Genomic DNA, 27,341 nt, shown 5'->3' on the forward strand with positions numbered 1-27,341 from the left:
CCCCCCCCAAAACCATATTTCAATTTTGAAAATTAAAAATTAAACATACTTCAATTCGCTTTAAACTATCGTCATTGTAGTGCGTATTTAATGTGGCGTTGCACTCTGATGTTGTTGGAGTGTTGTTATAACAATTAGTGTTGTTATAACAATTCTATATTTATTGAAAATTGCGCATTTTGATGTGACGTCACATTTCCCAACCCCCCCCCCCCCAGGTGTGTGACGTCATTTATGGACGGCCCCCAACCGCGACCACCTATAGCACCTGGGGGGCACGGGGAGATCGGAGGAACGGAGAGAAGTTCGATGGGAGGATGGGGGGAGTGATTATGGAAGCAGTTGTGAGAGTGACCGGGCTGCGTGGGGGAGAGTTTTGTCAATTGAACGCTGCACCAGAGAAACAAATGAATTCCACAGCCGATTGTTGGTTTGGTGAGAAACTTCGGGTGAAGTGCTCCCAACCATCCCCGTCCACGTGGACTCGTCTCCCATTCTTTGTTGCAACATCGGGGGGTCACCCGGGGCTCTGCCCACCGCCAACCTATGCCCACCTAGGATAAGTAAATGGGTTAACCGAGTGTGTAATTCTAGATTTGAAGCTTTCGTGACTGCAAGGATTCATACTCTTAATTATTTCGGTAAAGTCACGTAGGTAAAAAAATGAAATTAAAATTAATACAAAATAAAACAATAAAATCACGACGTTTCGGAGGCAACACAAGTCTCCGTCATCAGGTGGGACCTTCACAGCCAGATTTGCTGCATCAAGTGATGCAGCAGATCCGGCTGTGACGGTCCCACCTGATGACGGAGACTTGTGTTGCCTCCGAAACGTCGTGATTTTATTGTTTTATTTTTATTAATTTTAATTTCATTTTTTTACCTACGTGACTTTACCGAAAGAACTAAGAGTATAACCGAGTGTGGTGGGGCAAAGTGTAGGCACTTCCACCTTTTCCAAGACTAACACTAAACTGTTTATGTTTTATTTTACCAGGTAAGGCCCACCCACGGAGCTACTGTATGGCTCTTATTTAGAAGCGACCTGGCCACAAACGATAGCTCAACTTAGTTGAAATGTATTGCGGCCAAATAACTCTAAACGCATGTTTATGAATGTGGAGGGAAAACCCCAAGAAAAATCTACGCGACCAGAGGAAGAGAGACACGCACACTCCAAATATACAGCAGCAGGCGTCAGGGTCGTGATCGAACCCACAACCTTCTGCATACCAGGCGAGGTAGTTAACATCTCCTAGCCACTGTGATGATGAGAGAGAGAGACACGCCGACTCCAAATATACAGCAGCAGGCGTCCGGGTCGGGATCGAACCCACGACCTCCTGCGTACCAGGCGAGGTAGTTAACATCTCCTAGCCACCGTGATGATGAGAGAGACACGCAGACTCCAAATGTACAGCAGGCGTCAGGGTCGGGATCGAACCCACGACCTCCTGCGTACCACGCGAGGGAGTTTACATCTCCTAGCCACCGCGGCGCCCCGAGACATCTTTACCAGGAATGAATAACGCTGCTCCCTGGAGCTCTCGTACACACACCGCTTAACTTGACAGCTACATGTTTATTCTTTTCCATGGGCAACACGGTACAGTACAGTATTGAAAACAAGAAAAAAAGAAGGCAACGACCTGAGGCACGGGCTGTATATTGCAGTCGTTCTTTGTCGATCCACTGCTGGATGAAGGCACCTCAACGCTTTGGGCAATGGGCCCTTGCCGCACGACACACCCAGGAGGAAGAGGGAGGTCGCGACGTGTGGGGCACGCGGTGCAGCGTGGAAGAGGCCAGATCACCGAGAGGGCCTTTGGAGTGGCAACCCAGAGGGGAGCGAGCAAGGGGGAAGACCTCGGGCCAGATGGTGGAGACACCACGCCAGCGGACTTTTTGACCTTCATTCGGCCTGGAGCAGCAAAGAGAAAACGTTGTGCCCAGTGGAGGTGGTCACCCTATCACACCAGCCACGCATTACAGGCTGAGCAAACCCCGAGGGGAAGGTGGATGGTGAGACCTTCAACTAGCAGTGGACTGACGATGGGGGCTGTGGCGTGTACATTTCCAAACAATAACAAAATGTCTGGCCAAACTACAGTCATACGTACTCTTTGGTTCTTTCGGTAAATAAATAAATGAGGTTGGAAAGCATGGTCAACAGACGATGCAGAACATGCTTTCCCACCTGATGATGGACGCTTGTGTTGCGCCCGAAACGTCGTGATTTATTTTATTGTATACCTAAGTGACTTTACCGAAAGAACCACAGAGTATGGATTCCTGCAGTCACGAAAGCTTCAAATCAAGATTACAGGCATACATTTGTGTACGTTGTCTAAATTGACCGCAGTGAAGGCAGTGAATATGTATGAATCATCTGTTAAAAGCCACAATAAAAATCAACAAACATAAGGGCACGTTTTGGGGTTAGTTGATGGATCGCCTTGCCAAACGTGTGGCACCGAAAACAATAACCATCACCCCGCCTATTCGTGGCTGCTCCAGAAATCCTACAATTGATGCACGTAATTGGCAGCCCAATCACCAAGCGATTAACATGTAAAAAAAAATCGAACTCCCAACAACCTTAAAACACACACTTCACTTGAGGTGGCCCAGGTGATCCGTAGGTCAGAGGGCTGAGTAGGCCCCACTATTTCACGGCAGAGGTCGTAACCGGGTACCCGTACCCTACCCGATACCCGTACCCGGCCGGGTACGGGTACCCGTTTGCGACCCTGGTGCGGCCGGGTACGGGTACGGGTAGACCGTGAGTCACTGGTGAGTCACCGTTTGTCACTGATTTCCCAACGTCTTGTCTCTTCTCACAATTCAAGTTCCTAAAATCAACCCACCCGCACCTGCAACATGGCTTCATCCTAGAGGTCGCAATCAGGTACCCGATACCCGTAGCCTACCCGATACCCGGCCGGGTACGGGTAGGGTACGGCCGGGTACAGGTACGGGTACTCTGGTGCGGCCGGGTACGGGTACGGGTAAGGAATCAAAACCCATTTGCGACCTCTGTTTCACGGGTTACTTCAGTGTAGTGAATTGATGGCCCCCAGCCTCGTCACCAATGACTACAAAATCCCATTACTTTTCATTTAGTTCTGCACTTAATTCGGCTAAATCCCTGGTCTCGAGATTTCAAATTATCTCTCTCAATGTCATGCGACGAACATTAACTCTCATGTGCACAGCGCACGCGGGAAAGTTCTGCCCTCGTTGGTGTGAACCAGAGGTCACGTGAATGGATCTCAGAGGTGGCACTGTGATACCCGCTGCCGCGTGCCGTTCTCCGGCACAAAGAGCTGCACTGGTCTGCGCGAGATTCAAACGGACGCTTCATCTCACGACGTCGACAGCACGGTGGGGGATAACATTGGAGTTTGTCTTTGTACAAACGAAATATATCAACGTGCGCGCTTTTACTGATGGGACCCCAGTCGAGTGACAAAAATGCCACGAGTCTCTATTGGACAGCGACTGGTAACCTCTCGCGAAATGGCACCTATTATATTAACCTCTGGAGGGATGACCGGCTGAATTGAACTCTGACTGAGAGTCTAACTCGTAACCTTGTGGTCGTGAGTCGAGAAAACTTTTTCAGCACCACCCCAGAAAATTCTCTGGGGGGGGGGGGGGGTTCCATGTTGCTTCAAATAAAAACATCATGAAAGTATATGTTAGATTTCATTCCTGCCCAACTCTTCACACTGGAAGACTTTTTTTTTTGCGAAGGTGTCATTAACTTTAAATCAAATTTTCAGACGGGATTTCTTTTTTGGATCTAGGATATTAAAGCGTGACGCAATTTCTATTGCGCTGTTCAAATGTATGACTTGAGCAATCTCTGTACTTTTCAGAGCCAAACTTTGCACACAGTTTATCTGCCAATCACTCCAGTACACGCACAAGCTACTGACCCAAAAGCAATCGCTACATGCCACTTAAATGTAAACTTACATAGGTTCATTTGTGTCTATTTTCTCCCACGATTTTACTCTAATTCTAATTGTTATATTTTCCAATACTAATACAACTAATACAATGAAAATGCTAAAAAGTCCGTGTCCACCTGCTCAAACAAGCATGTGACCTTGCGCATCTCTGTCGTGGGAATTCCTCTCTCATGGCAGGAGAGAGTCTCTCTGTAGTACTTATTTTATGCACTCTGGACGGATGATGTGCTGAGTCGACCCTGAAATAAGATTTCAACTTCGAGGCCCTTCCATTGTTGAGTCTTATCCAAGGAGTAAGCCAAATGAATTGAAATGTAATGCCCTGCAGTGAACCATATCCTTCAAATTAACCTTATGGCGGGACCCCGGGTCCAGAATAAACTGAAGTCAAAATCGTAATAAATTTATTTATTTTTGGCGACTCCGTCCCACTGCGCACATAAACGCCGTGATCCACCTGGCGCGGATCATTCTGTTGTCGTGTCGTTCAAGCGCAGCGAGGACGAATGCCGTAGTCATAAACCAGACTTTTAAACTTTGATTAGCGCATCGTGTAGAGCCCGTCAAGAGGAATAGATTGCCGTATCGTTCGCCTTCAACAGACATAGGATGACGTCGCAACGCAGTTTATGCGAGAGCCGGTGGCTTATGGCACCCCGGGGTCCCGCCATAAGGTTCATTAACGTCCAGACATTTGTTCTATCATGAATGAAAATGTTAAAATGAAATTACGTCCATGGGGGAAGGTGCTGGCAAACTAATTAGCACTCTGCCCTGTGAAGCCAACGACCCGAGTTCAACTCCCAGCCACGCACAGTTAACGTCAGTCCTGGGCCCACCCTTCACCAACTTGCATTGACCAGTGCAGACAATTAACCCCCATCACTTACACAACACGGGGAGGCCTTCATGCAGCAGTGGACAGACGAAGGACTGGACGGTATTCCATTGTTGTGAACTATCCATAGGCCACTCGTTGTCCTTTGACGGGATTAATAACACCGCACACCAACGATCACTTCCCTTTCACTACAAGTTAAATTGTTAATATCAATCAACGCCAACCTGAAAACACGTGGCCACATTTCCTAGAAAGTCAGTTACCAGAGTACATGATATAGGGATCCATGCCCTCATTTGTAGCTTAAAATACACGAATATTTTTTTACTGCTTTCATGCCATCATAAAATGCGTATCGGTCAACGCTATTTAAATATTCATCATGTTTATATTTTTATATATATGCGGGAAAGCGTTACCGAGTAACAGAACTGTAAATTTAAGAATGCCCTTCTTGCAATGTTTGACCGATGCAATTTCGTACGAAATTTGTGTGTTTGGCAGTTCACCAGAGGGTCCACAGAAAAGCCACGCACACAAGGCGGAGAAAACTATACAACTCACACAAATTCGATGGGCCAACCCCGACCACTCTTTAGCCTGTATGGTGTGCATCCCGCGCACATAACCTCCACCCAACCATCCCACCATACCGTCAAGTAAGCTCAATTACAGGCACATGCCACCAAACTTAACCCGGTAATTAGTCCATTAATTATACTGACTGACGGGAAGAAAGACAAAACTAAAATTTGCATCGGCAGCACAATGAGGATGGCTGCATCCTCCCACGAGGTGCATCGACTCATGGCAGGTGGGGACAATGCGGTGTGGATATAATTGATATTCCTCTTATCGCACGCGCCGACAGCAAGACGCTTCATTCAATTGACATTGTGGTGCCCGTGCAATTTTATCTGCCGCCCGTTGTCAGCGCACGGTTGGATGAAGGTCTCGTGAAGGTCAATGGGGTTCATCTTCTTGGTTCTTTCGGTAAAGTCACGTAGAATGGAAATCATAAAATAATAAAACGTAATAAAATAATTCTCACGACGTTTCGGCAACAACGCAAGCAGCCGTCCTCAGACTCTGTCTTCTCGACAGACCTGTTCTCCACCTGAGGACGGCTGATTGCGTTGTGGCCGAAACGTCGTGAGAATTATTTTATTGGTTTATTTTTATTATTTTATTATTTCCATTCTACGTCACTTTACCGAACGAACCAAGAAAATGAATCCCTGCAGTCACGAAAGCTTTAAATCGAAAGTCAATGGGGTTGTTTAAATCTACTTTGCCCGCACTGGTCAAGTGCGCGCTGGTGAAGGAGGGGAGGGGGGGGCATTGAAGACCGATTGTGATGTCACTTGCCACTGATGTTCACTAACAGTGAATTATTAAACTATACTATTCTTTTATTTTACCAGGTAAGGCTCACTGAGCTATGTAGCCCTTTTTCATAAGCGACCTGGCCACAAATTATAGCTCAATCAAGTGTCTTATCACGTGGACATATATAGCAGCAGCCAAATGCTCTACACACGTCATGGGACCTCCTTTGCCAGTACCCAAATATGAGAATAGTCTCAAAACGGTGTTACAGCTGTACGCCTTGTGGCGTCGTCTGGTCTAACACCGTTTTCAGACTAGGCTCAAAAAAAATCTGTCTCTGGTGTGGACCAATCAGTTTCAAAGACAATGCATATATTATCGGAGTATGTTTTTTGTTTGCATTCTCACCACCAGTTTTGTGGTTAATGCAGACATAATTCCTTGGAAAAGGTTTCAGTAATGGTGTTTTAACATCTTAACACCTGATAATTGTTTTTTTACCCTTTTATCTGGCAACAAAACTGACCACAATACCTGCAATCGGAATGCAAACAAAAAACACAACTCTGATAATGCATGCACTGTCCTTGAAATCGATTGGTCCACACCCGAGACAACTTTTCTTAGAGCCTAGTCTCACATGGTGTTGGACCAGATGACGCCAAAAGGCGCACAACTCAAAGACAATGCACCATCAGAGTATGAGAGTTCGGGGTAAGCATTTACACCATTGGAACCTCCTTTGCCGGTAGCAAAATATGATAATAGTTTTTTTACCCTTTTATCTGGCAACAAAACTGACACTTTTTTTACAAGGAGTCATGTTTGCATTGACCACAATACCTGCGGTTGGAATGCAAACAACACACAACTCCAAATTATAGAGGCATCAGGGTTGGGATCGAACCCATGACCTCCTGCATAAGAGGCGAGGGAGTTAACATCCCACCATCGCAGGCCCCCTATTGTTACTAGGCTTGTCTGCCCAGGAAATCCTCACCGAGTCTTGTCGCGTTGTTTCAGGAGGGTTCTACCGTGTTTCCACAGTTAAGTGGCGATGATCGTTGGGTATATTTCAATTTAATAATTTGCGTGTACGTTGAAACATTTGGCTATTTCGGACGACGTAAAACCACCGCTCCACCCCAATACGCCTTATGGACAGCTAAATCGGAGAGCATGCATATTGTGAAGAAAATGCAAATTAGTTGCACGCTTAGAACACTGAGAATTGCTGTTAAACGTTGCGATGCTCACTGCTGCACGCTGTAGGAACTCCACGCCTTTCTTCGTACGCTCATGCTGTGACCTGAAACCCACCCTCCTGAACTTGCAATATAAGTAACTTAAGTGGTTTCATGTTCCCTTAGCTCGGGGGGGTAAAGTGATTAAGTAAGGGCATAAACCTGAATGCCCTTGTAGAAACAAGCCCACGCACTTCCATAAACACGTGGCTCGGTTTGGAACCCAACAAGGGACATTGCTGTTATTCTGCTGATGGATATTGCCTTGGCATGTTGTTGCAGATATTAGCTGAAGTTTTGTTGAGACTGGTTGGTTAAGTGTTGTTCAAGTTGAGTGTTGGGGTTGAGTGGTGGAGTATTGGGGTTGAGTGGTGGAGTGTTGGGGTTGAGTGGTGGAGTGTTGGGGTTGAGTGGTGGAGTGTTGGGGTTGAGTGGTGGAGTGTTGGGGTTGAGTGGTGGAGTGTTTGGGGTTGAGTGTTGGGGTTGGGTGGTGGAGTGTTGGGGTTGAGTGGTGGAGTGTTGGGGTTGAGTGGTGGAGTGTTGGGGTTGAGTGGTGGAGTGTTGGGGTTGAGTGGTGGAGTGTTGTGGTTGAGTGGTGGAGTGTTGGGGTTGAGTGTTGGGGTTGGGTGGTGGAGTGTTGGGGTTGAGTGGTAGAGTGTTGGGGTTGAGTGGTGGAGTGTTGGGGTTGAGTGGTGGAGTGTTGGGGTTGAGTGGTGGAGTGTTGGGGTTGAGTGGTGGAGTGTTTGGGGTTGAGTGTTGGGGTTGGGTGGTGGAGTGTTGGGGTTGAGTGGTGGAGTGTTGGGGTTAGGTGGTGGAGTGTTGTGGTTGAGTGGTGGAGTGTTGTGGTTGAGTGGTGGAGTGTTGGAGTTGAGTGGTGGAGTGTTGGGGTTGAGTGGTGGAGTGTTGTGGTTGAGTGGTGGAGTGTTGAGGTTGAGTGGTGGAGTATTGGGGTTGAGTGGTGGAGTGTTTGGGTTGAGTGGTGGAGTGTTGGGGTTGAGTGGTGGAGTGTTGGGGTTGAGTGGTGGAGTGTTGGGGTTGAGTGGTGGAGTGTTGGGGTTGAGTGGTGGAGTGTTGGGGTTGAGTGGTGGAGTATTGGGGTTGAGTGGTAGAGTATTGGGGTTAATTGGTGGAGTGTTGGGGTTGAGTGGTGGAGTGTTGGGGTTGAGTGGTGGAGTGTTGTGGTTGGGTGTTGTGGTTGAGTGGTGGAGTGTTGGGGTTGAGTGGTGGAGTGTTGGGGTTGAGTGGTGGAGTGTTGGGTGGTGGAGTGTTGAGGTTGAGTGGGGGAGTGTTGAGGTTGAGTGGTGGAGTGTTGGGGTTGGGTGGTGGAGTGTTGGGGTTGAGTGGTGGAGTGTTGTGGTTGAGTGTTGGAGTGTTGGAGTTGAGTGGTGGAGTGTTGGGGTTGAGTGGTGGAGTGTTGGGGTTGAGTGGTGGAGTGTTGAGGTTGAGTGGTGGAGTATTGGGGTTGAGTGGTGGAGTGTTTGGGTTGAGTGGTGGAGTGTTGGGGTTGAGTGGTGGAGTGTTGGGGTTAAGTGGTGGAGTGTTGTGGTTGGGTGTTGTGGTTGAGTGGTGGAGTGTTGGGGTTGGGTGGTGGAGTGTTGGAGTTGAGTGGTGGAGTGTTGGGGTTGAGTGGTGGAGTGTTGGGGTTGAGTGGTGGAGTGTTGTGGTTGAGTGGTGGAGTGTTGGGGTTGAGTGGTGGAGTATTGGGGTTGAGTGGAGTGTTGGGGTTGAGTGGTGGAGTGTTGGGGTTAAGTGGTGGAGTGTTCTGGATGAGTGTTGTGGTTGAGTGGTGGAGTGTTGGGGTTGGGTGGTGGAGTGTTGGAGTTGAGTGGTGGTGTATTGGGGTTGAGTGGTCGAGTGTTGTGGTTGAGTGGTGGAGTGTTGGGGTTGAGTGGTGGAGTGTTGTGGTTGAGTGGTGGAGTGTTGGGGTTGAGTGGTGGAGTGTTGGAGTTGAGTGGTGGAGTGTTTGGGTTCAGTGGTGGAGTGTTGGGTGGTGGAGTATCGGGGTTGTTAAGTGGAGTGTTGGGTGGTGGAGTGTTGGGGTTGAGTGGTGGAGTGTTTGGGTTCAGTGGTGGAGTGTTGGGTGGTGGAGTATCGGGGTTGTGTAGTGGAGTGTTGGGTGGTGGAGTGTTGGGGTTGAGTGGTGGAGTGTTTAGGTTGAGTAGTGGAGTGTTGGGGTTCGGTCGTTCAAGGTTGATAAATGCCGATCGTTGAGTGCGCGTTTCATTCCTGGTGGTGGAGTTCACTGAGGTCAGAAGAGGAAGTGCTGAAAAAGCCACGTGGAGGGTCAGGAATTGAGGCGCTCACAGAGTGAACTGTTTGGGATCCACCAGACAGCATTGTTGCACCTCGTCAACCGTGGCTGGGCCATCTGCGAAAGACAAATCATCCACCGTTTAATGAATCTCATACACAGCGCATGGGTCTCCCGGTCTCGCAACAGTCAGTGGATCTCATCAGGCTGTCACGCGGTCAAAGAAATCCAGAGTATGTCCTCGTTATCGAGCGTGTGTGTGTGTGTGGCGATGCTCATCTCCGTTATCGGGCCTGGGTGGAAATTCCACATTCCCGTGGAATATGTTTCAGTTTCTCTTTTGGCCCACGACAAAGTTGTTCCTCAATTGATGATTGTTTTTTTACCCTTTTATCTGGCAACAAAACTGACACCTTTTTTACAAGGAGTCACGTTTGCATAGACCACAATACCTGCGGTCGGAATGCAAACAAAAAACACAACTCTGATAATGATATGCACTGTCATTGAAATTGATTGGTCCACACCCGAGACAGCTTATCTTAGAACCTAGTCTCACATGGTATTGGACCAGATGACGCCAAAAGGAGGTTCCAATGGTGTCCCTCAATTATTGCTCGACTGATATAATTCTGGAATAATTTCTAGAATATGTATTTCACTTTGCACTGTACATAACCACAGCTCTACACATATGCACACGTTAGATCAGGGAGGAAGTGCTTAAAGGGCGCTGCTGTGTAAGATGAAAGGGTTAATACTGGTTTCAAAGACTGAAATGCAGAGCTGACAATTCAAAAATTAAATTTTCTTATTTCAAAATTTTTACGTGAACTATGCTTTCTAATCTTTTCAAAGTGATCGGAATTTGCGGCTTAATTCAATCCGTCTTCATTGCTCGACTGAAATAATTATTGAATCATTCCTCGAATACGTATTTAACTTTGCACCGTACATAACCACAGCTCTACACATGTGCACACGTTAGATCTGGGAGGAAGTGCTCAAAGGGCGCTGCTGTGTAAGATGAAAGGGTTAATACTGGTTTCAAAGACTCAAATGCAGAGCTGACAATTCAAAAATTCAATTTTCTTATTTCAAATTTCCTACGTGATCTATGCTTTCTAATCTTTTCAAAGTGATCGGAATTTGCGGCTTAATTCAATCCGTCTTCATTCTGGCTACATTACTTTTTGTATTCATGGCTCACACACATACACTGCACATATAAATGCAGAATCTTGATAGCTCTGGCGATAGAGAAGCAGGGGCTCCCAACCATGATTTCATGTCACTGCTAGGCTCATCGTTATGATCATCGTTCATTCCGTAATTGTTGAAGCATCAGCATCACCATCCAACTACAGCCCACTCAGTCTCACCATCATCATCACTGCCAGCACAACCATCCCTCCAGAGTAAGATAAGTAACATCCCTTTGTGTGAATTAAAGCCGTTGTGTTAGGGAGAATATTGGTCTGACCATAGGAACATGGAATTTCCACCACTGGCTCAACAGTGCCCATTGCTCCAGTAGGATAATCATGCTTGTATTTTTTCAACATACACACATGAGTTCAGATAATTGGTTGGGAGTCAATGCAACCCACCATCCCTTTGAGGTGCATGAAACAGTGTACCCCTTTGCACTAAGCCAGCAGTGGAGAGACTGGTCCCCTGCCACGGGAAGGGAAAATGCCCACTCCTGGGTCAGAGGTACGAGCGGAGATTAGCAACCACTGCATGGTCATTTGAGAATGAGGGCACTTTTACTTTTGGACTTTCATTTCACAAATCCGCAGTCGTTTGCAAAAAAATTTTTTTTGCAACGTAAAAAAAGCCTGCGCTTCCCCTACGATCGCAGCGTTGGTTTTAAATGACACCCAAACCTCAGCCAGCTTTTAATTTCTGTGACCAAGAAAGTCCGAGTGGCGTCAAAAACACGAGACGTTATTTGCTTTTCCCCAATGCAATGCCCCTCTCGGATGCATGCACAGAGGCGGTACAGATGACGGGCTTAGACCAAGAGAATGGTGGATTAGTCCCACCCGTATCGCTTACCCGTGCGAGAGATCACGGGGCTTAGCGGGCGCTATCGGTTCCCAGTCACGTACAGGCGGGGGCGGGTGGGGGGGGTCATTAGCTGTGTCGGCGAGACTCTGTTGCGCTCGGGACACAGCGCGCGATGTAAACCTGCCACAGCGGTGGAAACTTGCACGGCGATGGAAAAGCAACTTTTGTGCCACACAGTGTGCCACGCATGCAAATATCATCCGTGGCTCAGTTGAGGTCTGCACCTTTTGGCGTCATCTGGTCGAACACCATATGAGACTAGGCTATAAAGAAAGCTGTCTCTGGTGTGGACCAGTTTCAAAGACAATGCATAAATTATCAGAGAATTGTTTTTTGTTTGCATTTGACTGCAAGTATTGTGGTTAATGTAAGCATGATTCCTTGCAAAAGGTGTCAGTTTTGTTGCCAGAAAAATGGGGAAAACCCCTATTAGTAAATCTACGAGTATCCAGACAGTTCTTCTTTTTTGCTCGGGATGTTTTTGGCAGTGGGTTTTTGTTTCTATGTTTGACGTACGCGTGAATCGGAGGAACGTGCACGCGAGGGGGTGACGTCGCAATGAGCGTCGTGAAAAAAACGAAGTAAAGCGGACCGCATTGGCGGGGCACGTCGCTGGAAAGGAACAATGGCCACTCTATCTAGCAGTGGCTAGATCATGGCTGATGATTGACGACTTATGATGTCAATCATCAGCCACGTAGAGCAAGTTGGACTCCTACTTGCTGTACTGCACTCCGAAATGACACCTTGTTGCCAAGCTGGTGGGTATACCAAAGGGCTGCTATGTATACATGATCCACCAACAAGACCAATAAAACAAGTCTTCGTGCCCCCCATATTATGGCGCCACGGTGGCTAGGAGATGTTATCTCCCTCGCCTGGTATGCAGGAGGTCGTGGATTCAATCCCGACCCTGACGCCTGATGTATATTTGTATTTTCATATTTCTCTCTCCCGCCGTGGCCGCGTGGATTTGTCTCCGGGTGCTCCGGTTTTCCCTTCCGCAGTTTGACTCAACATGCGGTTAGGGTATTTGGCTGCTGTCAATTTCGACACGATTAGCCACTTTGTTGAGCTATCATTTGTGGACAGGTCGCTTCTGAAAGAGAGCTGTGTAGCCCGTGGGCCTTACCTGGTAAAATATATAAAAAATTAGTCAAAAGGTAATATATGCACACGAGCGTGGAGCAGTGCGCGTCTCTGGCGATTATCTGCAACATCGATGGTTTTTTTCCTTCGTGTTGCTTCTGTGCTCACACGCCACGGATGTCGCTTGTAAAATAGCTGGGCAACTGACTGTGGAACAAAAATCGAATGAGCTCAAACTAATCTCGGACCATCGGTGGCAACTGAGGATTCGTGTGGTGGATGTGAGTCTCTCCGTGGGACAGCAAACAAATATTCAGTCCCCAAGTGGTGGTGCTTAAATTAGTGATCCGAGTCGGGTGACGAGGAAAGTCAACCCACTACCAGGATTTGCAACCTCTGCCATGCATTATACACTCGCATATAGGTGGCTCCATAGGCCAGGATCATGGAAGCTTCAGCAGAAATCAATGACTGGTAAGACAGAATAGATAGGTGTTTAGTTTGTGCCGATACGGAGGGAGTGAATCATATATAATACTACAAACAGCATAGAAAATGCCCTTGTAGACATTACGAACAGCACAGAGGAAAGGGAGACCTCCCAACGCACGCACATTTATTGGGCGGGGAGGGTGGCTGAGAGAGGGAGTGGGTGGAAATGTGAGGGAGAGGAGGAGTGAGGTGACTTTGAGAGTCAAGTCGGAGGAAGGGCATGAAGGAATGTGAAGTCGATGAGAGAGAGAGAATTAAAATAAGCAAATAAAGTGTGCACTTGGTCGCGTGTGTCGAGTCACACAAATCCAAGTGAGCACAACTCCACGGGAGAATAAGTGCCTGGCATCGTGGAATGACGTGGCGGCGATGAACGTCGAGGCAAAACGACGTCGCGAACGTGAGTCACTGGCACGGGTGCATCTTGCACGAGTTGAAGTAACGCGTTGCGCACCAGACATCAAGGTCGATGACACTGGTCAACAAAAAAAAAAATTCTGGCCTGGACTTTTGCAGCTGTTTTAGACTAATTTCAGGGTGCTGATACCAAATCTGATCTCAGATTTGCTCTATCACATCTCATTTATATGCTATCGGCATACCCCATTTTCATTGATTTTACCCGAAATTAACTCTGTCACTTATGATTGCAAGTTGTTGCGAGTCAGTGACTGCTTTAGTGTTAAAATATGGTGCTGTGTTTTTTGGATAGTGTGTTTATAATATCATTTTATGTAGATATCCACATTTATTTAATATTTTTCTTCTGCAGTTTTTATTGAAAATGCAATATTTGATATCTCAAAAACCTGATGTGATAGACAGATTTGGAATCAGCACCCCAAAATTACCTTGAAAAACCGTTGGAATACCTTATGCCAGAAAAAGTGTGTTGACCAGTGTTATTTTTCCAGACGGCGCTGAATGAATGCACGGGCACCACGTGACCGGCTCCCTCGGGCGAACGTCGCGCGGCATGATTCACCAACTCGGCGTCTGTTGTTGTTGTTGTTACTACCATTACCATTATTGTCGTCTGCAGACGAGGAAGAATCGCTTTTCTATGGAAAACGCAAGGCATGGGGGAGGGAGTGGCGGGGTAATATATCGATCAGTGGGTGGGCGGTGGGTGGGCTGTCTTTACTGCATAGATGCTGCGCTCTTTCTGCGTTTCGTAACGAGGTGCGCCGTATGTATGTGTATGCTGAACTTCTTTTGCACCGTACGTAGCCAACCGTGCTTGGTCGGAGGTGAACCACAATACTTTGCCGATCTCGTCAAGGGGCGTGAACCATCATCACGCGAACTCCGCTCAACCTCGTAGCAGCAGCAGCGGCGGCTTTTGGCTGCTGGCCATCGAACAAAGATGGTGGTCACCGCGTCGCGCGGCGCTTTCAGATGCGCTTCCGCGGCCGTCTGGAACGCTCTTCCCTTCCGATATTAGGAAGCCACTGGAGCTATGCACTTTTACATCATCTAGATTGACAAACTCACTTCTTTAGAACTGATTTTTGTGTTTAGTTTGTTGTCCTGCAACTCCGATTAGCACGCTTGGCTATGTACGGTGCGAAAAAAAACACACGCAACAAACTAAACACAAAAAGTAGTTCTCAATAAATGAGTTTCAATCTAGATTATTTAGAAGTGCATAGCATAGTTCTTCTTCTTAACGCTTTGCTTTAGATGTAGAGGCGTTTTCTCTACGAAGGTTATGACGTAGACAGATGTACGCTCAATAGGGCCTTGTCGGTATAGTGGCATGCCCCATCTACAAATTGTCTGCATTGAGATGTCAGCGGTAGTGTAGCGGTTAGGGCGCTGCGCTACGAACCCGGTGCCCCGAGTTCGATTCCCGCTCAAGGCCAACACCGGTGACGATTATCTGAACCGGTCCTGGGCCTCCCCTAGGTCGACTCAGTATAAAATGAGCATCTGGTGCGGTGTGCAAACATCGCCATTCGGGAGACAAAGGCGGCCGAGCGTAGTGCTGGCCACCCACCCCATCGTGTGATGTGCCGGGCTTCATAGGCGCAACTCGCTAACAGCACTTGCCCTAAAAGTCTCTTGAAGCTATACGGGGGGATCTTTGTCGTTGTATTCTGGATATTGGTGTCCCATATTCTTTTTTTTATCCTTACGCTTGTTTATCCAAGAAAGCGTCACTGAGTCTCAAGACTCGTTATCAGGAGGGTCCTGCCAAGTTTTACTTTTTTTACTTTTGCAGTGGGAGTTGGGAGGGGCAATTTTGTTGCTCTGCATAATCCCAGTTGAATAATTTGCGAGTAATTTCTCAGCCAATACCAGTTACATTGTACGAATTTTTTGAGTTTCGCAAGAGGAGGAGAGCAGATAACCCGGAGGATTCCCATGAAGAACAGGGGGAGAACATACGGAAAGGCGCCCCCGAGTTGTGAATCAAACCCAGTGCCTTCTTGTTGTGAGGCTGCGGTGTTACCAGGGGTGTCCACTCCGTAGAGGTGTACTCTGCATAACGGAGTTGTGCCCTAGGCTACGTTGGCAAGTGGCACTTGCGAATAATAATTTCCGTTCTTGTAATGCGACAATAAATCTCAAGCATTTCACAATTGTATTCATTTCTACGTGGGCGGCGGCGGCGGGGGAGTAAAAAAAATATATTGTGAAATAATTATCGCATTTCTACGCCTTGTCGCGCCCCTCAAGGGATGTGCGTCGTGTACCATGCATCAAGCGACGCTGCGATGTACTGCCGTGCATTGCTGAAGCCGCGCTGCCACAATGGGTGGTGCCGAGGCGAGCCGCACGCCGCCACGCACCACCGCACCCAGCCACACACTAACAGATAAGGTCTCGCCCGCTGCTGGCGAGACGTTATCTCCCGCGCCTGGTGTGCAGGAGGCCGTGGGTTCGATCCCAACCCCTTGACGCCTGCTGTATATTCGGAGCGTGCACGTTCTCTCTCCCCCGGGGTCGAGTGGATTTTTCTCCGGGTCCTCCGGTTTTTCCCACCACATTTAGAATCGACGTGCGATAGGGATTATTTTTGCTGATGTAAATTTCCACGTGATAAGCCACTTCTTTGCGCTATCATTTGTGGCTTCTGAAAATAAACTGATAGCTCAGTGTTGCCTTTCCCTGGTAAGTTTAAAAAAAAAAATCTATGCCAACCCATACCCCACAAAAACCACACAATGCCACACTCTACCAAAATCACTGACGACCTCGCCATTCATTCTGTGCGGTAACTCTCCATGGGCAGATTACCCGGGTTGCAGATTAACCCAGCTTGTACAATAAACGATTGCATGCCTGCTCCTTCTCTAGTTAGCTGCTCCTCACTCGTCGGGGTTCAGCGTCTTGGGGAGCCCCGTGTGACCGCAGACACCGCAGACACCTCGGGCAAGTAAACCGATTACCTTAAGCAGCGGTAAACACAGACGGCGCTGAACCACTCCGCCCAGGTAAACAATGAGCACGTGCTCATGGACGAATCTACGCGTGTTATGCTTTGTCTGTGTGGTTTGATTTTTCCATGCCACCCCTCCACCCCATTCCCTCGGGTATTCGAGAGTCGACTGCACCACACGTGAGCTATGCGTTCTATGAAGTGTCATAACGCTGACGAACAAAGCAAAGCCACACCACAGAACCATTGATACCAGCCACACCCTACCCAACTACACCACACCCTACCAAACCAAGCCACACTCTACCAAACCATAACCTATGGAATCACAGCATCTCCTGCCCCGGTGGATGGAAGCGCACTGCACAAACTACACCACACCACGCAAGCCGTACCGCACCGCGCAGGCCACACCACACCACGCAAACCATGCCACCCACGCAAACCATGCCACACCGCGTCACACCGCACAAACCACGCCACACTGCACAAACCGTGCCACACAACACAAACCACACCACACCACGCAAACCGCGCCACACCGAGCCGTGACGCCCCCCCGCGCGCTTGTGTGTGCGCGCGTGTGCCCCCCGTCGCCGCACGTACGCAGGGGGAAGTAGTCGTTGCGCGCGATCTCGGCGCGGGCCGCCAGTGCCGCGTGCTTCACGGCGAGCAGTGCGCTGCACGACATGCACTGCGGCGGCTCCCCCGACGCCTTGGAGCGCAGCACCCCCGCCGGGTTGGGGGCGTCCTTCAGCAGGTGCACGCGGAAGTCCACCGGGATGTCCTGCACACCACGACAAGATCAGGTCACGCCACGACAAGTTTATGGCCACGCTAAGACAAGTGACGCCACGCCAGGACAAGATCAGGCCATGCCACACCACGACAAGATCAGGTCACGCCAAAACAAGTTTCTAGCCACGCCAAGACAAGTGACGTCACGCCACGCCAGGACAAGATCAGGCCATGCCACACCACGACAAGATCAGGTCACGCCAAGACAAGTTTCTAGCCATGCCAAGACAAGTGACGCCACGCCATGTCCAGGACAAGATCAGGTCACGCCAAGACAAGTGACGCCACGCCACGCCAGGACAAGATCAGGCCACGTCATATCCAGGAAAAATTCAGGCCTCGCCAAAACAAGCCACGTTCGATTAGCACGGTTGGCTACGTACGGTGCAAAATGAGTTCGACGTGACAAACTTTCGTACGTCACGCCAGGCCAGGGGATGTTTGACCACGCCCCTCCAGGGAAAGTCACGCTACACCAGGGCAATGCACACTGCAGCAGGTCAGGATAAAGTCAGGCCATCAAGGGCGTGGCTTGTCAGATGGCAGCACAGAAAGTAGGTTTCCTCAGAAAGCTCTGAAGATTGTTGGGCGTCAGAAACGTGCATGCATTTCCTGTCTGTGGGTGATCTTGTTGTGGCGCGTGCACAAAGTCACGATTAAAAGGAGTTTGCCAAATATCCCAGTGCAGGACCCCTCCTGAAAACGCCTTGAGAAATTCTTCGACATGACAAATGTGTTTGTAGTAATGCATTCATTTTATATTCAAAGCGTATGTGTAAAGATAACCAAATCCATGTTCAAAGCCTTTCCCCTTCAGCAAGAAAGAAGTGTTAATTGAAACCTTTACACCGAGTGAAAGAATTGTGTTTTATTATTTAATTGTTTTCTCTGGCTGGGTGGTTCTATGTCATTCGATTTGCAACTGGACAGTTTGAAATTCAAATCCCAATCAGAGGCCGACTCGGCCCATCCATCATCCATCTGAAGGTTAATAAAATGACGACTACTTTGTGAAAAGTCAACGGTGGCTGACGGATGCAGAGATCAATCCGAACCACGGGGATGAGCACCAGCACACGCTCGTGTGAGCAGGAAGATGAATGCGGGCTTTGGATATTTATTTATTTATTTCGTCATGATTATTATTGACTTCCGCCCGTGCTGTGTGCTGTGCATGAATGGGGCCCCCCCTCTTATCCTCGGCAAATAGCTGGGGGAGTGACAGTCGCCCCGGAGTGGCGGCGGCGTGCTCGCGCATCTGTGTGCGCGCGCTCGCACAATAGCGGCGGTGTGCGAACCCTCGCCATCCGTTCGCATTCCCCTTGTCAATCCCAGAGAGACTGGCACAGTGGGCTGACCTAACGGGGTGCAGAGCCCGTGACCTTGACATTTTTCCGCGTTTTTCTTTCATTCACATTTTTATGACGAGTGGTGTATGTGCGTGCGCGTGCGCGTGCACACACGTGTTTGCACGTTTGTGTGCGTGTGTGTGCGGGAGCTGCAGTGTAGCGGTTAATGCGAAGCTCTACCAAACCGGCAACCCGGGTTCGATTCCCACCCACGGCCACCAAACACCAGTGACGGATATCGGAACTGATCCTGAACCCGTGTGACCGTCCAAAGTGACTGCCCCATGTGATCCCTCCACGTGACCCCCCCATCCCCCCCCTCAACGTGACCGCCCCATATAAACGTGCGTGTCTTGTGGCTCCCGGCCGGATGAAGAATTCTGCTAAGCGGACTCGTAGGACGGGGAAGTTCGTCGCGAGCAGAGCGCTGGCCGACGGTGCGCGGCCGGAGCGAGCGGGCACCACCTTGCTGCTAGGAGGTTTGTACTCCCACGTGCCGTTGGTGAGCAGCTGCCCGCTGGTGGGGTGGTAGACCAGGCGCTCCGTGAGCCAGTAGCCCAGGCCCATGGTGAAGGCGCCCTCCACCTGCCCGACGTCAATCGCCGGGTTCATGCTGCCGCAGAAAACGACGCAACGCAACGTCACTGAACGAATACATCTTCTTGGTTCTTTCGATAAAGTCACGTAGAAGGGAAATAATAAAATAATAAACATAAAACATTATAAAATACAATTCTCACGACGTTTCGGCCACAACGCAAGGACGGCTGCTTGCGTTGTGGCCGAACTGTGCCCCCAACTTGCTATGTTTTAGCCGCCCAGTGCTCCGCTCGCTGTTATGAGCATGTTACACCTAGGCCCTCCGCTGTTGTTGGAGGGTGACGGCCTGTAACTGTCCAGTAGTAGCGTCCTTCATGCACGCACACGCAAGGATCCCCCAGTATAGTCTTCACATACTTTTGGGGCAAGTGCTGTTAGCGAGCAGCTGTGAAGACCGGCACGGCACACAAGGGAGTTCGCAAGGCGGTGTTCTAACCACTACAAAAAAAGATCCCCCGTATAGCCTTTCCAGACTGTTGGGGCAAGTGCTGTTGGCGAGCACCTATAAAGGCCGGAACGGCACACGAGGAGGTGGGTGGCCAACACCCCGCCCGGCCACCTTTGTCTCCCAGGTAGCGATGTTTACACACCACACCAGGTACTCATTTGAGGCTGAGTCGACCTAGGCGAGGCCTAGGACCGCTTCAGATAATCCTCACTGGTGTTGGCCCGTGAGCGGGAATATAATTCGGCACGCCGGGTTCGTAGCGCTAACCGCTGCACCACCACTCCCCACAGACACACGCGCACGTGTGCTCTCGCACGGACCTCTGGCCGCAGTCGAAGAGGATGTCGACACGCCGGAGCACGTGCTCGCCCGTGAGCACGTCCAGCTCGGCCTCCGTGGCCGTCACGCCGTACGAGTTGTAGCGCGGCTCCGTTGACGTCGCGTCCGGCCACACCCTGCCACGGCGGCCGTGAGACGATCGAAAAGGTGTCGCAGGCGAGGGGGCGGAGGAATTGGAGGAGAGAAGAGAGATATAGACGTCTGTGTGAGCACGTACTTCGAACTTCTTTCGCGCCGTACGTAGCCAACTGTGATAAGGACACCAAACTAACACACAAAAAGCAGTTCGAACAGAAATGAGCTTTCAATCTCGATGTAAAACGCATAGCTCAGGTGGCTTCATAATATCGGAAGAACGTTCCAGACGGCCGCAGAAGCGCATCTGAAAGGGCGCGATGCGGTAACAACCGTCTTAGTTTGATGGCAGGACAACAGGCACGCTGGAGATTAGCGATTCATCTGCTTATTTACGTTCATAGTGATTTTCGTCTTCAGCTTGTATTTGGTTCACACTTATTATTATTATATCACACGAATCTCGGCCCCCCTTGAGGCCCTAATAACCAGTTTTTGTGTAAGTTCACTGCAGCAGCACATCCATAATCTATCAGCCTCAAATGAAGTAGTTGAGAAGATTGGCAGGTAGCTGGATGGGTGGGTATGTAGGCCATTTGGTGGTTGGGTGGGTATTATAGTAATTGGAAGGGTTAGTAGGTAGGTATGGGCATAGGTAGGTAGATTGGTGGGTAGGTAGATGAATAAGCGAGTATATAGGTGGGTTGGTGGAAAAGCTAAGGACATTGGTAGGTGGGTGTGTGGGTAGATAGGCAGTTGGGTGGGTAAGCGACCTCACCAGAGAAAGGCATAATTTAAGTAACACACGGACGCACGCACACGGTTAATAGTGTAATGGTCAGCACACTGGACTTGCAATCCAGAGGTGGCTGGTTCGAACCCCTGGCGCTGCGGCTGAAACAATGGTCAAGTTTCTCAAATCCTCAGAGGCATCTGGCGAGCGTGGCCGAGCAGGCTAGAAGACGCTCTTGGGGAGGTTCCCGAAAACTCCTTTCCCTCTAGTGCAGTGGTTCTTAACCTTCACTGCGGCCTTGCACCCCCCCCCTTTGGTTCTCAATCGCATATTTTTTTCATGTTAATAAATACACGGGGTTTGGTGAAACAAAGTAGTCGCGCGTACGTGCCCATGCTTAATTTGCGCTTCGATGATTTACCTTCTAAAAAAATCTGGCCACGTCTCGCACCCGCAGGGGGTGCAGCGTGCACCCCGGGTTAAGAACCAACGCTCTCGTAGTAGGTTTTTACCCTTTAAACTGGTACAAAAACTGAAACCTTTATACAAGGCATCATGTTTGCAATAACCACAACACAAGCAGTCAAAATGCAAACAAAAAGAAACAACTCTGATAATGATATGCACTGTCCTTGAAGTTGATTGGTCCACACCCGAGACAGCTTTTCTTAGAGCCTAGTCTCCATTGGTGTTGGACCAGATGACGCCAAAAGGCGTACCAGTTTAAAGGGTAAAAACCTACTACTATATTTTGCCACTGGTAAAGGAGGTCTCGTAGTGTAAACCACCGCTCTATCGGAAGCCGTTCTGCCGGTAGTGGCGTGAGCAAGCAATTGCAGGGCTGCACCCTTCCCTTCAACCGTACACATATATTCTTCGTAATATAAAAAAAAATACGACCGCTTAGGGTGGGACCGCAGCGTTTAAAGTCCAACAATGCATCTGGGCGATTATCGCCGGCGCTCCGTGGACCCTCGACAAAAAGAGTGGCTCCCCGCGGCGCCCAGCTTCGACGGGAGGCTCTCGGCAAAGATCCGCTCGGCCGTGCGTGATGGGACATGCCCAGTCCCTGCGTGAGTGACGGGCATGGGACAGGCGCTCAATTTGCCGTGGGGGGACGGGACAGGACTGGGGGGGGGGGGCAGAGGGGTTTACCGGCGTTCCGCCATCAAAGCCTCATTCATTCGGCGGGATTTCGCTTTGCGCCCCCGCGTCACAACGATGTAAAACCATAAAAATCATCACGTGCATCCCTTTGTTAGTCGTCCACTGCTGGATACAGGCCTCCCCATGCCACGTCGGCCATGGCCTGGTCGGTGACGGTTGGTGACTGCACGTACGCACGTTGTACTTCTCTCGCACCGTGCCGAGCCAACGGATGCTAACATTGGTCAACAAAAAAAAAACATTTTTTTCTGGCCTGGACTTTTGCAGCTGTTTTAGACTAATTTCAGGGTGCTGATTCCAAATCTGATCTCAGATTTGCTCTATCACATCTCATTTTTATGCTATCGGCATACCCCATTTTCATTGATTTTACCCGAAATTAACTCTGTCACTTATGATTGCAAGTTGTTGCGAGTCAGTGACTGCTTTAGTGTTAAAATATGGTGCTGTGTTTTTAGGATAGTGTGTTTATAATATCATTTTATACAGATATCCATATTTATTTAATATTTTTCTTCTGCAGTTTTAATTGAAAATGCAATATTTGATATCTAAAAAACCTGATGTGATAGACAGATTTGGAATCAGCACCCCAAAATTACCTTGAAACCGTTGGAATACCTTATGCCAGAAAAAGTGTGTTGACCAGTGTAATCGGACGCTGCTTGGGACGTGGGCAGGGGTTGTACGAAACGCGAACGAAAGCTAGGGGATGCCACGCAGACGCTGGCAAAATTTATTTCTGCTGGTGGTGAGTGGAGGATACCATATTCTTTGGTTTTTTCGGTAAAGTCACGTAGGTAAAAAATAAAAAAATACAATTAATAAAAGTAAAATACATTTTTTTTATTTTACTTGTATTAATTTAACATTTTTACCTACGTGACTTTACCGAACAAACCTAAGAATATGAATCCCTGCAGTCACGAAAGCTTTAAATCGAAACCTCCCATATTCTTCCCAGAAACGGAAAAAGCCTATTCGTTTTCTTTTCATCGCTGTGATAAGTCCTCAGTGGTCAACCCTAGCCCGGCCCCTTCCACAGCAATGTGGAATTACCACCACCAGCTCGCACAGCCTCTAAAGCGGGGCGAGCACCAACACACGCTTGTCTGAGCCCAGATATGTTTCAAGCCTCTTTGCTGTACCGCTTCCTCCGCGCACAACCTTAGTTACCCTTCAGGTGCGTTTCACATCTCTGCCTGATCTACCAACCCCATGCAACATTCATCAGATTACGCCACCGCCACCGCCATCACACCCGGTCAGTACCTCCCTTTGAGCAGTGATGCAGAACGGATAAAAACGAGAAACGATTCCACGTGTGTCTCTCGGAAGCCACGGATGGGAGGAGTCTGCGCCTTGTCCCACTTCATCCTCTCCCGCAGGCGCTGAGCACACCTGGGCCGGTGAGGCTTCCTCTAAAAAGGCGTTGCCCCTGATCCCGTGCCAAAGAGCTGACAGCTACTGTGCAATTATGACCGAAGTGCTTTGTGTGCTACACAGGGATTTCATTGTATTCATATTGTGTGTGCGTGCGTGTGTGTTGGGAGTGGGGGAACGGTAGCGTAGCGCTTAGCACGCCGCGCTACTGAACCCGGCAGCCCGAGTTAGATTCCCGCTCACGGCAAACACCAGTGACGATTATCTGAACCGGTCCCAGGCCTCCCCTAGGTTGACTCACCATCAAATGAGTACCTGGTGCGGTGTGTGAACATCGCCACTGGGGAGACAAAGGCGGTCGGGCGTGACGCTGGTCACCCACCCCCTCGTGTAACTTTCCGGCCTTCATAGGTGCTGCTCGCTAACAGCACTTGCCCCGAAAGTCTGTTACAGGCTACACGGGGGTCTTTGTTGTGGGGGGGCGGGGGAGTTTTATTCCTGGCCATGGCGAGCATCGGTCGCGAGCGATGTCCGAACCATAATAAAGGTTTTTGGGTGAGATCGCGTTATTTATAAATGTGTCGCAAACCTCCACCACCCGACACGGCCAATTAGTAAAAAATGTGTCACGTTGACAAAAGACAAATAGTTCACTACTTTAGCCCGGCGGTGTGTTGAAGATAATTGTCTTTTGTCAACGTGACACATTTTTTTACTGATTGGCCGTGTCGGGTGGTGGAGGGTTGCGACACATTTATAAATAACGCGATCTAACCCAAGAACCTTTATTATGAATCATATTGGTCGCGAAAGCCTACGTGTTAAACGTCCAAACCAGCCTCCTTCGCCCCGTAATTTTGTTGACCCGAGTCACTCTTCGCAAATGAGACTCCATCCTGCCCTCTTGATTGCTCGCCAGGTTAAACAAAACCCGATCTCTCCCGTAATCTTCCTTCGTGGGGGAAGGAAAAAACAACCAAGGGCAGCGTCTCTTTACAGCTGGCGACATTTGTTCTGCCGCCAGGACCGGTGGTGCCACGTGGATGGAGAGACGCGAGTCGGCGTGAAACGTCCCTCTCGTACTACTCTCATACTCTATGAGACATCTCCTTTACCAGTGGCAAAATATAGTAGTAGGTTTTTACCCTTTAAACTGGTACAAATCTGACACCTTTATACAAGGCATCATGTTTGCAATAACCGCAACACAAGCAGTCAAAATACAAACAAAAAGAAACAACTCTGATAATGAAGTTGATTGGTCCACACCCGAGACAGCTTTCCTTAGGCCTTTTGGCGTCATCTGGTCCAACACCAATGGAGACTAGGCTCTAAGGAAAGCTGTCTCGGGTGTGGACCAATCAACTTCAAGGACAGTGCATATCATTACCATTATCAGAGTTGTTTCTTTTTGTTTGTATTTTGACTGCTTGTGTTACGGTTATTGCAAACATGATGCCTTGTATAAAGGTGTCAGATTTGTACCAGTTTAAAGGGTAAAAACCTACGACTACTCTCATACTCTCGTACTACACTCGTTCTCCTCTCGAACTACTTTGACGGATGAAATAATGGGGGGCACGAGAAGGTGGGGGGGGGGGGGGTGTGGCGGGGAGGTTATAGAAAAGTCAGCGGCACAACGCACACACGAGGATGGGAGCCATAGCGCAAGGGATGAATGCCCCCCCACACCCGCCCCCCCAGGTAAGAGTACACCACATTATTTGCGATGATCAAAGTGCAACGTCGCACATTCAACCTTCTACGTATCCGCCCTGACCAATTAAAAGCGCACGCCAAAAAATAAACACTGGGATTCTCCCGTGTTGTTTTCTGCCCGGAGCAAAACAAGCGGAAACGAAGCGTCTGGTTTTTTTTTTTTACCGCCGGGCGCCAAACGGATGGTCCTGGGACTTTTACGCGTTTTTTTTTTTCCGCTCCGGAGCTTTCGAGGCAGGATTTGTGTATCATACAGACTCGCAAAACGCTTGGCTCGCGGAGTGACCAAGAGACGGCAGGTTAGCAAGCAAGTTGCTGGCTGCCTTTGGAGATAATCTGGGCAATTGTCCCTCGAATGCACGGGGAGATTTCTTCAGCCATCCTCGACTCTTCCCACGTGCGAATAAACTCGGTGAGCGAATGCGGACGAATATTCCCAAGCAGCGCTCTCTTGAGAAGCAGCCTTTGTGGCACCACGCCCCTGAGAGTCTCTGAGTCAGCTGAGCAGGCCGGAACACTTCCGAGCTTCAGGATTTCCACCGGAGAGGAGACGTGAGCAGCCGCGCAGGGGACGGCCAGATTTTGAACGGGGCCTGCAAGACTGCCAATTCGGTGGTGAATTAGTCGCGAATTTCACGCCCCGACAACCCCGCCACCGGTGTCGAGGACTCGGCTGTTTCATCAAGTCGAGCGCCTCCCTCTCGTCCGTCCCTCGTTCCACTACCGCGCCGCAGGAGAGCGCAACGTTCATTCCCTTCCTCCCTCTTTCCTCGCTCTGGAAACCATCCCTCCCTACCCCACCGTGACCGCCGCCTCCACGCACATCCCTACCTCCCACCGTCTCTTTTCTCCGAATTCCTAAAACCTTGCTCAATTCAAGAAACGTGTTGGTTCTTATCTGTCGCGCTTTCATTAACACGTGCTCTCTTTCTCTCTCTCTCTCGATTTGCCAGCTTTGGAATTCCCTCCCCACCCCCCCCCCGTCGTGTCTGTTCTCAGCTTCCCGCAAACCAGGCCCTATTCATGAAACACGTTATCTATCTGCTGCACTATCTATCATAAGCCGGGGCGGTGTTGGCTGTGCATGTGGCCCGTAATCCAGCACTGTGGAGGCAGCAGCGAGGGGTTGATGGATCACACAAAAGGTTGTGAAAGCCTCTTCCCGTGGGTGTCGAGACGCCAAATCTTGGCTTTCCTGGGTAAAATGCAATAATAGCAAACGTGAGCTCCATCTATTCCAAGTCATTTCTTTCAAACTGCTGTTTTTGTTTGGTTTCTTGCCTTTCCCCCCCGCACCCACCTCCGATTAGCGCGGTTGGCTACGTACGGTGCAAAAGAAGTTCAACGTATATGCACACGTTGCGAGGGTTTTCTCCGTGCGCTCCGGTTTCCTCCGACACCATCTGATTGGCGTGGGAGCCTTTTGTCCGTGCAGCGGCGTGTGACCTCCGTGTGAAAGGCGCTTTACGAGTGTCAATTATTATTAATTGTTATTAAACACTCATTAATTGGCTGGTAACACCTTCATATATATACAGAGGATGACTTTCCCGCTTTGCCCGTGACTCCTATTTCCTCTGAATAATTCATTCTCTCTCTGTCTGCGAGAGCGAGCCAATCCTATGTGGTGGTGGTGGCGGCGATGCGTGACAAGTTGACATTATTGTTATTATCATGATCGTTCTAAGTGTTATTATACTTGGTATCAATATTATTGTTATTATTTGTTACTATTATTAGTAGTGCTATTGTTATCGGTATTATTGATATTATGACTGTTATCAACACATTCCTGCGGAGGGAGCTGGTAGGAACGTTGGGTTGCTCGGTCAATGGTCAGGGTCAACGGCGGCGTGGTGTATTCCGCAAATATGCCCGACTGTGAGGGCGGGCACAAGCCGGCGTGAGTAGGTTAAACGTTGAGTTCTATAAGGGCATCACGGGGTGACCAGTCCCTCCCCATCCAGCCCCAACCCTCCCATCCCCCACCCAGCCCCACCCTCCCCACCCAGCCCCTCCCCATCCTGTGTGTTGTCGTCGTTGTGT

General features: G+C 49.3%; 1 protein-coding gene across 4 annotated transcripts in view; it reads right to left on the reverse strand.

The window, feature by feature from the left end:
- Nucleotides 1-1,565: 1,565 nt before the first annotated feature.
- Nucleotides 1,566-27,341, reverse strand: part of LOC144734835 (xanthine dehydrogenase-like) — an 89,522-nt gene continuing 63,746 nt past the window's right edge. For all 4 annotated transcript variants that reach the window (XM_078617240.1, XM_078617238.1, XM_078617239.1 and 1 more), the window contains 4 exons: nt 20,200-20,334; nt 19,297-19,444; nt 17,291-17,471; nt 1,566-9,762 (listed from right to left, as the gene is read on the reverse strand). In XM_078617240.1, coding sequence (XP_078473366.1) covers nt 9,695-9,762; nt 17,291-17,471; nt 19,297-19,444; nt 20,200-20,334 — 532 coding nt within the window. In that variant the 3' untranslated portion in view covers nt 1,566-9,694. The remainder of the gene's footprint in view (nt 9,763-17,290; nt 17,472-19,296; nt 19,445-20,199; nt 20,335-27,341) is intronic.

The sequence above is a fragment of the Lampetra planeri genome, chromosome 53 (assembly GCF_965212315.1).
Source record: "Lampetra planeri chromosome 53, kcLamPlan1.2.h2, whole genome shotgun sequence".
NCBI classification, from domain to species: domain Eukaryota; kingdom Metazoa; phylum Chordata; class Hyperoartia; order Petromyzontiformes; family Petromyzontidae; genus Lampetra; species Lampetra planeri.